The sequence below is a fragment of the Cetorhinus maximus genome, chromosome 2 (assembly GCF_964194155.1).
Source record: "Cetorhinus maximus chromosome 2, sCetMax3.hap1.1, whole genome shotgun sequence".
Classification (NCBI taxonomy): Eukaryota; Metazoa; Chordata; class Chondrichthyes; order Lamniformes; family Cetorhinidae; genus Cetorhinus; species Cetorhinus maximus.
In genome coordinates this window covers 134,259,502-134,276,729 of record NC_135880.1, presented here as the reverse complement: position 1 = coordinate 134,276,729, position 17,228 = coordinate 134,259,502, and the positions used below count along the sequence as shown (strand labels likewise).

Sequence of the window (17,228 nt, the reverse complement as noted above, 5' to 3'; positions counted from 1 at the left end):
TTCTTTCTATACTGTAAAGCTTAAAATGATAAATGTTTGAAATAATTTACCAAACCTGCTAATATAGGCAAAATTATTGGGATTACTCAAAATATAAACAGTATTTTAATACAGTAGGAGAGTTTGTGTATGACGGAAGCGAATGGTACTTTGTCATCAGAGTTGTGTGTGTTGCAACCCAGCACTCAAACAGCACATAACAAGGAATCCGAAGCAACAGCTACATTTCCCTCTCTACAACATCCCAACAATTAATGTGACAGCACATCCTGGCTCCATTAATCAGTGTCCTGTGCGGAAATAGCCCCCAATTTGATTTTAAAGGTAGCAGTCTGTTATATGTCAAAAAAGGCAAATTATCATTCCTTAATGTTGCGTAAAGTGCTTGTAAAATTATCCGCATTAAACCAACCATTAAAAGTCAGTTACTTTAAACAAACTAAATAATGGATCTACGTGATAAACAAAACATACAGCGGGAAACAAAATTCAGTTCATTCTCCTTGAGTTGGGAGCGGCCAATTACATATTTAATGTTTTTGATATCCAGTTTGTTTGCTCCAGTGTTTATCTATGCAACAGCTTGCATTAATGTCATATGTTTAACGTAGAAAGACGTCCCTTAGCACATCACAAAGGTACAATCAGATAAAAAAAAACATGACTAGCAACTAATACCTATGCAGCTCACTTCCAGGTGACCAATCAGCAAAAATAAACATTACGGTGTACCTCAGGGGCATCTGTATAGTCAAACATCCTGAAAACGACTCGTGGCACAGGGTAGACTGAGTCCTTTGTGTGAGGTGGTGGGGTGAAAGGTGGTAAGTTATGTTGCAAGGCCTCACAGAGTACACTGTCAAAAGCCAAGTATGGTCTCAAGATGTGTTTCTCCTGCCAACGATCCTTTTTCATCTTCTGAATCTGTGCCCAAAGGCAGTCCAAGTACTGTAAAGAAAGCAGTGTCCTTTAATACAATAATATTGAAATTTAATATCTGCAACTTTTCCATTGCATTTATTCTAACAATTATAAAAATGGTTAAAATCAGCACTAAAAGAATGAGACAGTAAAAACAGTACAGGAGGCTGTTGTGTTGCAGTAAGTTAGAGATAGCACTGAACAAGGTGACAAAGGGATTTAACCATGAGGATGAGAACTTTAAATTGCATTGTGAAGCCAGCAGTCAATATAGGTCAGCAAGGGCAGGGGTAATAGGTGAGTGGGGCAATCGACAGTCAGCATAGTTTTAGATGAACTGAAATTTAAGAAGAATGGACAATGAGAGACTGGCTAGGGAACATTGGAATTATGCCATTATAACATGTCCTGGCAAGGGGCTTATCAGGTTTGCATACCAATGCAGCAGTACAGTGAACTCAACAACTAATACTCTGGCAGGTTCACAATTACCTTCTCCAGACCCTAAATGCTTTAAGAATTAGATTTTGTATCATACTTAAACAAAGTACACAATAATATGAGAACTCTGGATGTCCATCAATAGGAAGGTTACATCATATGAGAATCATGCACTCTTCTTTTGTCAAGCTTTGTTCAGGTTGAACCATTGGAATTGTTACTTACAGGCTTATATTTTCAGTCCTGTAACTAAATAAAATAAATACAGAAACAAAATGGTCCCAGAATAAGGACTGCTAAGGATGCATTCACACAACTGCAGAGTCAGAATGAATCATGTTGTTGAAACTGCTTCATACTGACCAAAATGTGCGTGAATGTAGTGTAAAGTGGCAATATGTGGAAAGATAGTGCACAAACAGCATGCAATAACTTGGGAGACTCATTTAAATCTGTAATCAAATCCCACAAGCAATGTCAATTACAAGTAAATTGTAAAACTATTTCTAGATTACCATCGAAATTTCGGCATTGCATTATTATCCCACATTTTCCTTAATTGACTGCTCTTTTCCTAAATATTCAACTTCCCATTACAAGGATAACTGCACTATACTTTTACAGTTTACACGTAGGAATCTCCATGTAGCTCGATTTACACATCCTTTGGGGGAGGGGGTGGGGAAGAGAAGTTACGTTCTCCCCTTTCCACAGTTCTTGTCGGTCAGATTATCTGCCTTTTGTCATCTGTAAATTCTGATCTGTAGCTATGTAGCTATGCTAGGAAGCATAAGGGGATTGATAATTTGCATTCTGATTTCACTTGTGGAGAGCATCTGGTTTCCAACTGGCTCCTCCCTATAATGTCACATCTGGAAATGAAGCCTCACTACACAGTTTTGAACCCGTAGCCAATAGCCTGTGCTGCAGCATGTCACTACACCACCTGCCATAAAAATGTAATGGCTCACATGCAACAGCAGATAAGAGGGATGATTATATATAGAATAAAGGGTTTAATAATAAGCAGGAACTGTGGTACAAGTCACAGCACAGAGCCATTTGTTTCTCACCTCTTCTAGACCATCTAGGTCTTTCCCTCATATTTCTAGCAACCCAGGCCCCTTCCCTTCCCCAGAATTGAGAAAAGCCTCAATTCCACTTTTCCATAGTCTAGGCATTCAGGATAGAGACAAAATGACAGAATACCGAAATCATATAAAAAATTGCAAGACACCTGTAACCACACTGGTGAGCAGTTAAAATGGATATTTTTAAATAATTGAGGTAGAAGAATCTTAGTATTGTTCAACAGTTTAAAAAAGTTCTAAAAGAATGTAAGTCTCTCTTTACACTCTCCCGATTTCCATATCATCCTTCAACTAAGATTAAAGGCGAAGTTTGAGCTGCAGATTTCTGCGTATCATTTCAATACCACCTACAAGAGGTTGTTCCTTGACTAAATTTTGTGCTAATCAGCTTTCACCCCAAATATAACAAGTAACTGCTTTTCAGCATTCACTCTAGCTGAGTTCTTTTCTCATTGGATGAGATGAAGAGTTCAAATTATATCAAGGTTCCTCCAATTGGTGCAGCAAACTGGACCACAGCATTTGTCAGATGTAATTCAATAGGAAGACCATTTCTCAACCAGCTGCACATGGCATAACCACTTGACAGAAACGTTTACAAATTCACGTCCAAGGCCCCTTAAGAGAAAAGGTGTTAACTTTCAATTAGCCTTCTCACCTCTTCCTGTGCTTGAGGTTGTTCAACAGTCCAGCATTGCAGCATTGGTACATGATGTTTTTGGCGTCTCCTGCAAACAGATACAGCAAATAACAAATTAAGTCTTGGTCCCACATGCAAATGGATCATAGATTTAGAAGAGAGTTCTGTGCCAAATCTGTACTACAAATAGTCCTAATGGTTTTAATGCATCTCCATAGAAGTACATCAATGGGCTTTATATAATCCTAAAGACTTGCGATACAATAATCAAGTTAAACCATTAAGTCACAAGTTCAAACCTAAGTAAGACAGTCCAATTTCCTCCCCACTCTAACCCAAGCACTAGCTCAAAAGTCTGCCCTCATTACCCATTTTGGATATCAAGGGAACCAAAGTTATCGGGGGTAAACAGGATGGTGGCACTGAGGCCACACGCAGATCAGCCATGATCTTATTAAATGGTGGATTACGCTTGAGGGGCCAAATGGCCTACTCCTGCTCCTAATTCATATGTTCACATGTTCGCTGGGAGAGTTAAAGAATGGAACTAGGGCAAAATGCTAGCTTCAGCATTACACAATGAAAACACTTGTTATCTTATAACAATATTTTCCAACTATCCTTTAAATGAATGAGCAAGAGGGAGCCATACTGAATTCTAAAGATGTTAAGAGAAGCAAGAGTGAGCAAACCCCTAGACCTAACTGAACTTCTAGCAAAATCATCCAAACCAAAGCATGCAAACATTAAAATAATCAGCAATTTTGCCAGTGATAAAATGAACATCCCATTTGCAGAAAATAAAAATACACGGTGTAGGAGGTAACATGTTGGCACGGATAGAACGTTGGCTAGCGAACAGGAAATGGGGAGTAGGTATAAATGGGTCATTTTCTGGTTGGCAAGATATAACGAGTAGTATGCCACAGGGGTTAGTGTTGGGGCCTCAACTTTTAACAATTTATATAAACGACTTGGATGAAGGGACCAAAGATATGGTTCCTAAATTTGCTGATGACACAAAGATAGATAAGAAAATAAGTTGTGAAGAAGACATTAGGAGGCTACAAAGGGATACAGATAGTTTAAGTGAGTGGGCAAAGATCTGGCAAATGGAGCATAATGTGGGCAAATATGAAATTGTCCATTTTGACAGGAAAAATAAAAAAGCATATTATCTAAACGCTGAGAGATTGTAGAGCTCCAAGATGCAGAAGGATTCGGGTGTCCTAGTGCATGAATCGTAAGAGGTTAGTATGCAGGTACAGCAAGCAATTAGCAAAGCTAATAGAATGTTATCATTTATTGCAAGGGGAATTGAATACAAAAGTAGGGAAGTTATGCTTCAGTTATACAAGGCATTGGTGAGACCGCATTTGGAGTAGTGTGTGCAGTATTGGTCTCCTTATTTAAGGAAGGATGTAAATGCATTGGAAGCAGTTCAGAGAAGGTTTACCAGGCTATTACCTGGAATGGACAGGTTGTCTTATGAGGAAAGGTTGGACAGGCTAGAGGCTTGTATCCGCTGGAGTTTAGAAGAGTAAGAGGTGAGCGATTTGATTGAAACATATAAGATCCTGAGGGGTCTTGACAAGGTGGATGTGGAAAGGATCTTTCCTCTTGTGGGAGGACCTAGAACTAGGGGGTCACTGTTTAAAAATAAAGGGTTGCCCATTAAGACAGAGATGAGGAGAAATTTGTTCTCTTCCTCAAAGGGCAGTGGAAGTAGTGTCTTTGAATATTTTTTAAGGCAGAGGCAGATAAGATTCCTGATAAGCAAAGGGGTGAAAAGTTATCAAGTGTAAACATAGAAAATAGAAGGATTAGGTCATTTAGCTCTTCGAGTCTGCTCCACCATTCATTATGACCATGGCTGATCCTCTATCTCAGCGCCATACTCCCGCACTCTCCCCTTGCCGCTTGATGCCTTTAGAGTCTAGAAATCTATTTCCTGCTTAAATATATTCAGTGACTTGGTCTCCAAAACCTTCTGTGGTAGAGAATTCCACAGATTCACTACCCTCTGTGTAAAGAAATTTCTCCACATCTCATTCCTAAATGGACTACCCTGCATCTAGAAACTGTGACCCCTTGTTCCAGATCACAGCCCCCACCACCCCCCCACCCCAGCCACGTGAAACGTCATCCCTGCCCTGTCAGAATTTTATACGTTTCAATGTGATCCCCTCTCATTCTTCCAAACTCCAGCGAATACAGGCCTAGTCGACCCAATCTCTCTTCATATGACAATCCTGCCATCCCAGGAATCAGTCTGGTGAACCTTCGCATCACTCCCTCAATGGCAAGTTTATCCTTTCTTAGGTAAGGAGCCAAAACTGCACACAATATTCCACGTTTGGTCTCACCAAGGCCCTGCACAGCTGCAGTAAGACATCCTTCCTCCTGTACTCAAATCCTCTTGCAACGAAGGCCAACATACCATTTACCTTCTTAACTGCTTGCTGCACCTACATGCTTGTTTTCATTGATTGGTGTACCAGTACACCCAGGTTCCTTTGTACATCAACATTTCCCAATCTATCACCATTTAAATAATACTCTGCCATTCTGTTTTTCATACCAAAGTGGATAATTTCACACTTATCCACGTTATATTGCATCTGTCATGTATTTTCCCCACTCGCTCAACTTGTCTAAATCGCCTTGAAACCTCATTACCTCCTCCTCACCACTCACATTTCCATTGCCATCAGCAAACTTGAAAATATTACATTTGGTTCCCTCATCCAAACCAGTGATATATATTGTGACTAACTGGAACCCAAATGGGGTACCGCAAGTACCCCACTAGTCGCCTCCTGCCACTCTGAAAAAGGCCCATTTAGTCCTGCTCTCTGTTTCCTGTCTGTTAACCAATTTTCAATCCATGCCAATATACTGCCCCCAATCCCATGTGCTTTAATTTTGCACACTAACCTCTTTGTAGGACTTTATCAAAAGTTTCCTGAAAATCTAAATACACCACATCCACTGGTTTCCCTTATCTATTCTACTAGTTACGTCCTCAAAAAACTCCAGTAGGTTTGTCAAACATGATTTCCCTTTCATAAATCCATGTTGACTTCGAAACATCTCATTGATATTTTCGAAGTGTCCTGTTATCACATCCTTTATAACAGACTCTAGCATTTTCCCTACTACCGATGTTAGGCTAACCAGTCTGTAATTCCGTGTTTTCTGCCTCCCTCCTTTTTTAAAATAGCGGGGTTACATTTGCCACCCTGCCAGGACTATTCTAGAATCTACAGAATTTTGGAAGATGACAACCATCCACTATTTTCATGGCCACCTCCTTTAGCACCCTCGGATGTAGATTATCAAGGCCCTGGGGATTTATCGGCTTTCAATCCCATTAATTTTCCAGCACTTTTTTTTTAAACTAAGACTAATTTCCTTAAATTCCTCCTTCTCATTAGACCCTTGGCTTCCTAACATTTCTGGGAAGCTATTTGTGTCTTCTTCCGTGAAGACAGAACTAAAGTAGTTGTTTAATTGCTCTGCCATTTCCTGTTCTCTATTATAAATTCTCCCGTTTCGGACTGTAAGGGACCTACGTTTGTTTTCACTAATCAGGAGTGTGGAGTTGAGGTTACAATCAGATCAGGCATGATCTTATTGAATGACGGAGCAGGCTCGAGGGGCTGAGTGGCGAACTCCTGCTCCTAATTCGTTATGTTCTCAAAATAAGAGGTTAAAACGTTAAATGTTACAGCCTAATCCATATTTTAATCCATTAAATAAATGTTTAATGACACATCTTCACTCATGACATGATCAAAAGGGATTACAATCAATGGTTTCAGAGTACCTTTTTATATATTTGTTAAAGTTCCCTGCAAATGATAAGGGTAGAATGTACTTCCGTTAAAAAAAAATTGAACATGTGCATTTCCTGCACCAACAGTAGGTGCCAAAATGGAAATATTAGATTGATTCCAGTTTACCAGGCTGGTAGATGTTGTCGTCTGTTGTCTCATGGCAGGAGGAAAGCAGACTTCCCTGTACAATAACTCAGTTATAAACCGCTATCTAAAAGTGGGGGTAAAAAGTGTAACTGCAGTCAGCACTCCCAGGAGTAGAGACACAAATATATGGCAATTTAACTCATTGAAAATGTTTTAAAATTAAATCTAGACCAGGAAAGTCCCTGTCCTGTTCTGAACTAGCTGCTTGTAGTCAGGGCAGTGATGAGATAACTACATTGAAGTTCACTGACCTTTGATTTGGGAAAGGAAAACAATAAAACACAGAAGTGTAGACAGACTCCTGGTGAGTATGCAATGACCATGTACGTGGATATCAGACAAAGAGAGAGTTAAACTGGGTTTTGGCATGCCAACGGTCAAACAGACTGGTGACATTCATCAGAGAGGCTTATACTTGGGCAAGTAACCCACTGGCAATGAACTTTATCTCACTATCAGTCACCATCCAGAGAGGAGTCAACTTGAAAGGGGATAACCACAGCTTATGTAATACTTGTATCTGCCACATGACCACAAGCATTCTCAAAGACTGCTCAAACTCCTTCTGTGCTCCCCAGCCTGCTTTTGCATGCCCTTCTCCAGAATTTGGAAGGGGAAAATACCCCAAATAGGAATTCAATGTAAAGGTGCCCAGGGGTGCAAGTTTTGAATTTGAATGAGTGATCAATCCATTGCAGTATGCAGAGGGAATCCCAATTGTATAGGGCAATTGAATCATATGAAAATATGTTCCAGACCCTGCACTGCCCATGACTCCCAAGTTGCAGTACTTACATCTGTTGATAGGGCAATGAAGTGGCCTCGGCCTCGCACCCCTCCTTGAGAGGAAGAGTGGTGAGCTGTGATGTTAACAAAAAAGGAACGACTGTTACATTGCATGATAAAGAAAAATACATTAGGGAAGGGAGAATTGTGGAGGGAGGAACTGCAGAACCAAAGCAAGGAGCACCAGGACAGCTACGTTATTGATTTGCAATCAATGAGTTTGGCACCACTTGGACAAAAGATCAATGTAACAGGCCATCATTGCTATTTTAATTTCTTCTGATTAAATCAAATCTCATGGCTCAAAACATTGCATACACCACTTGCTATGCTATGCAGACCTCAGTCAAGGACTGTTGGGTTTGAAACCCATGCCTGGCAATAGCTTAAGAAATGAATTGAAAGGCTTCAGAAACATATTTGAGCGTAAGCATTAAAACTTGCAAGGCCTCTCAAAATACCAGAAAGTCACATTTGAACCTTAGGATTTCGCTTATTTGTGAAAAAGGGAAACAAAGGATCTAAACTTATTAATTACAGCAATTGAAATGTTTATATAAAAATAGTTAACATTGAGCTGCAAGTAACCACAAAAATAATTTAATGCTTAAACTTTAGTTTTGCAGATACAATCTTTAAAATACTTAATTTCTTGGTTACCAATTTGTGTACCTACCTACGGTCGCATTCACAGCACACTATAACGTTGGCACAAAACAGTTTCACTTTGCGCTGGCTCTTAGGCAGATGAATGTAAACCCATTATCAGAACCCAGCCTGACTGCATCAAAGCAGAGCGAGACTGGCTCTTCTCCAGAGAATCTCCGCTGCTTTACTAAAGAGTGAAATGAAGCCCTAACTCAAGGTTTGCACTGCAACTTCAGCATCACTGAAGCAAAGAGTCTTTGCATCATTACAACTGTAATGCAAATACAACTTAAAGGATCAGATACTATCACGCATATTTAAAGGCATTACTCTCAAAATTGACAGCTCTTCAAAGAGCTAGAGGGCAATTAATGGATTGATTTTTGAAAAAGTACAATGGTCTCTTACTTCAGAAAACTTTCGATCTGTAATAGAATTCGATCCATCTCTACATCCTTTTTTTCATACAGCTCCTTTCCAACCCAGGGCAGAGAAGAGAGTACTGCATACACATACCAGTCACAGCGTACCTACAGCACAGTGAAAATTAACGTGACAAACATTTTAAAGGATTTTCAGTACAAAATAATAACATACACTAACTACAATATCTTAGAATTATTACAATTATGAGGTTTAAGGTTGTTAAGTTTTGGGTCTTTAATTTAAGGTAAGATGAAGAGGATCAAATGACCTGTTCTGAAGTCTGCCTGACAGAAAGCCTGGGTGGTTTGATTGTAAGAAATAAAAGGGGCCCAAATTGTTTTACTGGGAAGAAGGTGCATGGTGTTTACACTTAGGAGACAATGCCAGCTGCTTCTGCGCTAACAGTAGATAGACTCCAAAGTTCAAGAAAAGTATTGAGAATGTTAGATTGTAAACAACTGCGCTTTAAACTGTCTATTTGGTTTCAAGATAAGAGACAGTTTGAATCTCAAGAATAGCTAATCAGCATTTTTACCTGAATGCAAGCAGGTGCAGCAAGAAATTAAGAAAGCAACTCTTTATCGCAAGGGGATTTGAGTACAGAAGTAAAGATATCTTGCTGCAATTATACAGAGCCTTGGTGAGACTGCACCTGGAGTGTTGTATACTGTTTTGGTCTCCTTATCGAAGGAAGGATATATTTATCATAGAAGGAACGCAACGGAGGTTCACCAGACTAATCCCTGGGATGGTGGGATTGGCTTATGAGGAGAGATTGAGGAAACTGGGTCTGTATTCTCTAGAGTTTTGAAGAATAGAGGTGATATCATTTAAACTTACAATATTCTTACAGGACATGACAGGGTACATGCAGATAGGGCGCTCCCCTGACTGGTGAACATAGTCTCAGAATAAGGGTTAGGCCATTTAAGACTGAGATGAGGAGGAATTTCTTCACTCAGAGGGTGGTGAATCTTTGGAATTCTCTACCTGAGGGCTGTGGAAGCTCAATCATTGAGCATGCTCAAAACAGAAATCAATAGATTTCTGGGTACTAACAACATTGAGGGATATGTGGATAGTGGGGTAAAATGGAGTAGAGGTAGATGATCAGCTATGATCTGTTTGAATGGCAGAGTAGGCTCTCCGGGCTGAAGGGCCTACTCCTGCTCCTATGTTCCTATGATACAAGGCCCATGTGATTCACATTGCAATGGGGAAGGGTGCAGAGGAAGCCATTGTAAAGGTCAGGTTACAGGTTTTCTTAAAATATTACTGAATATCACAGACAGGTGAGTTAGTCTGCCAGGGTCCGGGAGAGAGAGTAGCTAGAGGCTGAAAGTGTCTATGGTTCACCATGCTGGAATGTGGGTGGAAGGCAAGTAATTGCCAGGGTCGTAGCAGTCCTGGAGCAGCTTGGCTAGGGGTGCTAGTTCTGCAGCACAAGCCTTCAGTACTACTGCCGGGATGTTGCCAGGGACAATAGCCTTTTTTGTCATGCAGAGAATCTTATGAACAGAAAAGACGTTGCCTATGTCCAGTCACATAAGAGAGTACAGTAAGGAAAAAAGTAAAACGCCCACGAGAGAAACACACTTGGTTTCTTACCTGTGGCACATCTTCTTCCTGTGTTACGCTGATAAAGTTTTCAAACATTGCCACCATTGAAGGAGCTGCAATCACATGGCAGTTCACAAGATCGGACAGGAAGCGAACCTACAAAAATGAACACAGCTTAATTGCAACATACTGAATTCTGGCATGCTGTATTTATCTATTTTTAAAATGAGAAGACTCCATTTCATGTGATTTATTAACATTTTATCTCCACTCATGATAGGAGCTACTTTGCCAGCCCTGGAAATTCAAAGCTACTCTCCCAGTTTCAAAACCACTAGTGCTGTTTCTTCTCCTTCTCCGGTCATATTTCTTCCTTTGTTGTCAAAAAAGCTCCAACTCTTAGAGGCCAATGAAACAATGCCCTTCCCTTCGCTGACCAATTTATCATAGTTCAAATTACAAAATTGTTAGCACTAACTCAGTTTCATTTTGGATTATATGCAATCAACAAATTCTATTTATATAGCAACTTTAACATGGCAAAATATCTCAAGGTCTTCCACAGAGCAGATACAGGGAACAAGCAGTAATAAAACATTTAGGAGATGACCAAAAGCACAGCCAGATGTATTTTTGAAAAATATTTTAAGAAGAAATAACAAGACTCATGAATTTAGAAACAAAGTTCCAGACAGTACAGTGACAACAGATGAAGATCATCAACTGGGAGAAGGAAGATCCACAGGTGTATAGGAGGTGAGATTTGGAAGACCAAAGATCATAGGTTGTAGCATAGGCAGAATGAGGTTGACTCTTTATGGCACCTTTAACATAAAGTCCCAATGTGCTTCATAAATAGGTGTAATGAAAATGGACAGCGTGCAACGAAGGAGAAAGGTGGTGAAAATGAGGATTCTTAATTTGATGCATTAGGGGTAGGAAGTCAATGGAATATTGTTCTACTCTGGATAGATGGCCAGGACAAGGGAGCATAGGATGTGGGTGGAGAAGTTTACAGTGAATTGGAGCTTGGAGGGTGGAGCCCAAGACTCCAGCCAACAAAGTGTTTAAGAAGATTGGCAGCAATAAAAATGCAGACATAAATTGCAAGGATGGTGTAGGTCAGGCAAAGGGGAGGTGGATGTACATGTTTGTACATAGCTCAATACAAATAAAAAGCTAAACACCATCTGGTTCAGTGTAAGCAAGCAGCCAGCAAATGAAAAGGGTCGGATTAAGGATATGGAATATTTGGCAAGAGCAAGATGAAATGGCTTTGGTCTTCCCTATGTTCAATTGGAGGAGGCTCTAGCTTATCCGCAACTTGACACCAAGCAAGCAGTCCGATATTGTAGAAGTATTGCCAGAGTCAAGGGTAGCGGTGGTCAAGTGTGGTTGGAGTCATTAGCAAATCACTGGAAAAAAGCTAAAGAAATCATTTGGGTAGGGTCTTGAGAACTACAACTGCAGTGCAGCACCCCCCGAACTTGGCATAAGTAGTAAAAATAGTTGGATGAAACACAGCATTATGAGCCATGCCCATTTTATTTCCAGAAAATTTAAATATAAAAGTAGCCTACTCTTTTTTCCTAAAAGCTGGATTTGAAGCTTTCAGGAGTATTCTTAAGTTTACAGAAATAAAATGAAAAAACCAATTACAAGAATGGGTGGGGAGACAAAAAAATGTTTATGTATTGAAAGGCTATCCTTCAAGGAAAAACTGTCTCTATGGTTCGAAACTGAGAGAGCTCTGTCACATTTCCTCAGGATTGAGTGAGATGTAGTTTTAACTTATTTTAAACAGTGCTCATGGAATAGAAAGTTTTGGATGAATGTTATTGATTTAAGACAACAATCTAATTAAAAGCTGATGATATCCGCTATTACAGCCACGCAGGCAATGAGTGTACAAATATTATGCTCGCTGCAGATTGGTGTAGATATCACCTTGCAGATGTCATTCAAATCTGTTCATGCAAAACCATGTGATGTAGGACTGAACAGGATATAATGAAATCCTTTCAGGAAAGGTACCACGTGCCAATTATGAGGTAATAGACTTTTGAAATGGATATTTAGTACATTAACAAGGAATATTACATTTTTCAACCATTCTTGCTATGTATAGAACGCTCCAAGTGGTTATCATTTTCATAATATGATCAAAAATATAGAAATCATCACACCCCCAACAGCATCAACTCCCAATAATTGTTTTTATTAAATAGAGAATGCAAGGCCTCTACAGAAAAAAATTCACAGCGCTGAACATTAGTTTTAATCAAGCCAAACTTGTACAGAATTTCTGGAGCAGGTTGATTGTTGAGACCCTTTAAGTAGAACAGGACTGGAAGGAGTTTCGCAAACTGTCAGGAAAACATAAAGGTAACACTTACAGTAAAAACTGCCTCAGTGTAAAAATTACTTTTCAAAGTTTCCTTGAGTTGTCTAACCATTGCTTCAACAAATTCTCCACCAAAGTTGTAGTTCCTTGCATTTAACAGCCCCACCAATGTTGTGTAGACAGTTAATTTTTCAGGAAGTTGTCGTGCTCTAGAGGGTAAAATAACATTGTTAAACACTCCAAATAAGTATGCATTTTACTGATAATGTAAGCCAACAGAGGTGGAAGAAAACCCACTTGTTTCCAAATTTAAAACATTTCAATCCATTAGACCATTCAAATTTTCCTATTGAGAATTTTTTTCACAAACAGTATGCAAGACAGCTTATTGATGTTGCAATTCAGGATATAGACATTTTGACACGTCGCAATACATATAACTATTTCCCCAAATGCTAGTTTTTTTTTATATATTGGAAGCATCCCTCCCTTCATAACCAAATACCAATTGTAATCCATGGTGGCAATTTTCTGTAATTCTTCCAATCAACTCTAGCACCAATTTCTAATTTGTCCAACAAACTATCAATCAGACTGTTATAATTCCTTATAATGCATAACCTTCTTAATCAAATTTATCTAATGTTTCATTCAACTTACACTGCACAAAGTATTCTCAGGATTTTACTTTTATAGTTCGGCAAGTCAGCTTCTAAAACTCCTGCTAGACCTTCCAGGTTGCTCTCCAATGAGGATGTGCTCTGTAAATCAAAACATAGAAGTTATTCACATATATGGAGCATTTTAAAAGTACTAGTTGGAAGTTAATCCTATTTTACTTAGAGCAAGGAAAGAATCTACATTATTGTATTTAGTGCCAATGACAAGGCATACAAGATGTCAGATCTGATGGCATGAGCAAGGTGCCAGACAATATTAAAGGTTTTGGAGTGGTTCAAGGCAATAACAACAAACTACCAATGGGGAGGACAATATTTAAAAGTTTGTGACCGAACTGGAAAGTGGGAAACTCAGTACATTTTGGAGAACATTGAGATGTAGTAAAAATACTTCTGTTAGTAATGTAATTTTTGTTCTCATTCCTGATTGAGGCTTCAACTTCCACATCATGGTAAAAATCAGTTGAGCCTCGTAATTTTTAAATGTTCGCCAAACGGTTACTAAATTAGGAGTGAAATAAGCTGTACCTTTTCTCCTACGCGACATATCAAAGATTCCAACCGATCTTCAATTTCAATTGGCTCAGATGTCCTTCTCCGTTTGTGAGGTTGCCCTAATGTAAAATAAGACAAATCTGTCATTAATTCAGTCTCGTTATTTGGCTGAAATGTTTTTGTGCTAATCGGCAACAAACAGATTTCAAATTTTAGATGAGGCACATTTTTGTACATCTCCAGTCATATGAACACTGTATGAAGATCATGACCCTCTCATTGCTTTGTTGCAAACTCATCTTTAACTGACACAGAAGAAACTGATGTGAGGTTATACTACCATGAATAAGCACTAAGAAATAAAACATTTTACAAAGTCAGATCTACCAATTGCAAAGCAAATGCAGTAAACCAAAGCTTTAAATGGAGCAGGGATACCTCACGACAACTAATGTCTCAAATTAAAAAACATAGCTTTTAGATGCTCAAGCACACAAATAAAATCGAAGTACAAACAACTGATGGATGGCTGAAAAGCTCAAAACCAGAGTTTCTATCATTCCAGAATACAGCTTCCTAGGACTTATCATTTTAAAATTAGGCTCCAATACTCCTGAGAGGATAGTTAAAATTACTTCGCAATCCTGTGGTCACTTCGCACCAACATCTGAAAATAATGGGCCAGAATCTCACACTGTACGTGTGGGCGCGCACCCAACCCGAAATCGTGTTAAATCCAAGGAAAATTTGGCATATATATTCTTCAATGGCAAAACCAGAAAACTCATTTTTCATTCATTTCAATTACATAAAGGAAAATGCCATCACGATACAGCTATAAAGATATTAGGAACACAGTTGGGAGTTTAGCCATAGGTGTTCAGCCTATCAATGCACCTTGTGTTGAGATATTGAGTCCTACAGACCAGCAAAGTGTGAGGTTCAATCCTTGGTTTGTTCCAAGTTAGCTGATCTGGGGCAATGGCAAGGTGCTGGAATTGATGTACCAGCAAATAGCGCTAACACATTTTTCCTGGGATTGCTTGAGCACCCTTATGTCTTACCTTGCCTCCCACAAACTACAGCTGTTTAAAAGCTACAAATGACTTCACATAACAACCGCTTCTGAGCTTACACTTTACAAACCGAATTCTGTCCTGCAACACAAGCCTTTGGTCTCTCATCATAATTGGTCTTTTTAAAAAATTGACTTTGTTGCTGGTAACTCACTTTTGCAACTTCAAATACCCTGCCAGGGAAGCACCAACAGGATCAGATAACTGTATTTCTTCCTATCAACAGTAGGTTCCTCTTACATAGGATGCTTGGAATAGTGAGAGAAATTCTTACTGTATCTACTGCACAACTAAACTAGAGATTGGTGGGAGGGTTAGAGATGTACTAAACTAACTTGCACCAGTTTTGAAATGTCATCTTAAAAAAAGACTCCCTCACACAAAATCCAGTGTCCTGGTTTTACTGCATTAATGCACTGAGTAGACGTCAGCTTTTGCACCTGGCAAGCTGTGGAGCCTCGTTTAAACTGTCCACTGCCTTTAAACTGTGGTTATAGGGGCAACAAGTGAAGCTCACGGTTATTGAATTGTAGTGCACAGTCCACTGATGACTGGTACCTGTAATATTTCTGTTGATTGCAAAGAACAGATTAGTTTGTCAGCCATTTTCAATTAAATAGCCAACACGTAAGCTATAGCATTTATTTAAACTGAATCCTGGTTATTAAACCCTGTGCCAACTGCAAGTACTGTATAGCCAATTCACAGCCCTGGGGACAGATCAGCCATAACCTAATTGAATAGCAGTGCTGCCTCAAGAGATTGAATAGTTTGTTCCTGTTCCTAGCTACACAAGATCACAATTACTGCCAACTATTACTATAGCCTTAAAATAAACAGAATTAAACTGCATATTGGGGGTTAGTGCAGCACAAGAGATTCTGCTGCACTAACCCAAACATAACTCCGTGTCTCCGTGTTTACAAAGGAAAGGGAGGATGTAGATATAATAGTCCAGGAGGACTCTGCGAGATATTGGACGGGATAGTCATAAAGAGAGAGGAAGTACTCGAAAGGTTGAAATCCTTGAAAGTTGATAAGTCGCCAGGGCCAGATGGATTATTTCCGAGGCTGTTGAAGTCGGGGGGAGATACCAGATGCTCTGAGGATGATTTTCCAATCTTCACTAGATACAGGGGAGGTACTGGAAGACTGGAGAAACGCAAACGTAGTTCCATTGTTTAAAAAGGGATCAAAGGAAATGCCAAACAATTATAGGCCAGTTAGTCTTACATCGGTGGTGAGAAAATTAGTAGAATCAATCCTGAGAGATAGGATTAACTGTCATGTGGAAAGGCATGGACTAGTCAGGGATGGTCAGCATGGATTTGTTAAAGGAAGGTCTTGCCTCACAAATTTGATTGAATTCTTTGAGGAAGTGACAAGAAGGGTTGATGAAGGTAGTGCAGTGGATGTTGTGTACATGGATTTTAGCAAGGCACTTGACAAGGTCCCAAATGGCAGATTGGTCAGGAAAGTAAAAGCCTATGGGATTCAGGGTAATGTGGCAAACTGGATAAAAGGTTGGCTTTGTAACAGGAAACAAAGGGTAATGGTCGATGGATGCCCTTGTGAATGGAAAGTTGTGTCAAGTGGTGTTCCACAGGGCTTGGTGTTGGGACCCTTGTTGTTTGTGTTATATATTAACGATTTGGATATGAATGTGGGGGGCACGATTGGGGAATTTGCAGATGATACAAAGATTGGCCGAGTAGTGGATAGCCATAATCTCCAAAACGATATAGATGGGTTGGTGGAGTGGGCGGTAAAGTGGCAGATGGATTTTAACATAGAGAAGTATGAGGTCATACATTTAGGGAGGTCAAACAGTTACAGGGATTACAAAATAGATGGGAATATACTAAGAGGGGTAGATGAAGTGAGAGATCTTGGTATACAAGTACACAGGTCCCTGAAGGCAGCAGTTCAAGTAGACAAGGTTGTAAACAAGGCATATGGAATGCTCTCCTTCATTGGCAGAGGTAGAGAATATAAAAGTAAGGATATAATGTTGGAATTGTATAAAACACTAGTGAGGCCACAACTAGAGTATTGTGTGCAGTTCTGGTCACCACATTAAAGGAAGGACGTAATAGCTCTGGAGAGAGTGCAGAGGAGGTTTACAAGAATGTTG

The 17,228-nt window shown here is 39.5% G+C and overlaps 1 protein-coding gene across 2 annotated transcripts in view; it reads right to left on the bottom strand.

Moving 5' to 3' along the window:
* Positions 1-17,228, bottom strand: part of ncbp1 (nuclear cap binding protein subunit 1) — a 93,730-nt gene that overhangs the window by 48,262 nt on the left and 28,240 nt on the right. For both annotated transcript variants that reach the window (XM_078569701.1, XM_078569706.1), the window contains exons 2-8: positions 14,052-14,137; positions 13,504-13,604; positions 12,896-13,052; positions 10,548-10,655; positions 8,922-9,043; positions 3,112-3,181; positions 733-948 (exon numbers count right to left, since the gene is read on the bottom strand). In XM_078569701.1, coding sequence (XP_078425827.1) covers positions 733-948; positions 3,112-3,181; positions 8,922-9,043; positions 10,548-10,655; positions 12,896-13,052; positions 13,504-13,604; positions 14,052-14,137 — 860 coding nt within the window. The remainder of the gene's footprint in view (positions 1-732; positions 949-3,111; positions 3,182-8,921; positions 9,044-10,547; positions 10,656-12,895; positions 13,053-13,503; positions 13,605-14,051; positions 14,138-17,228) is intronic.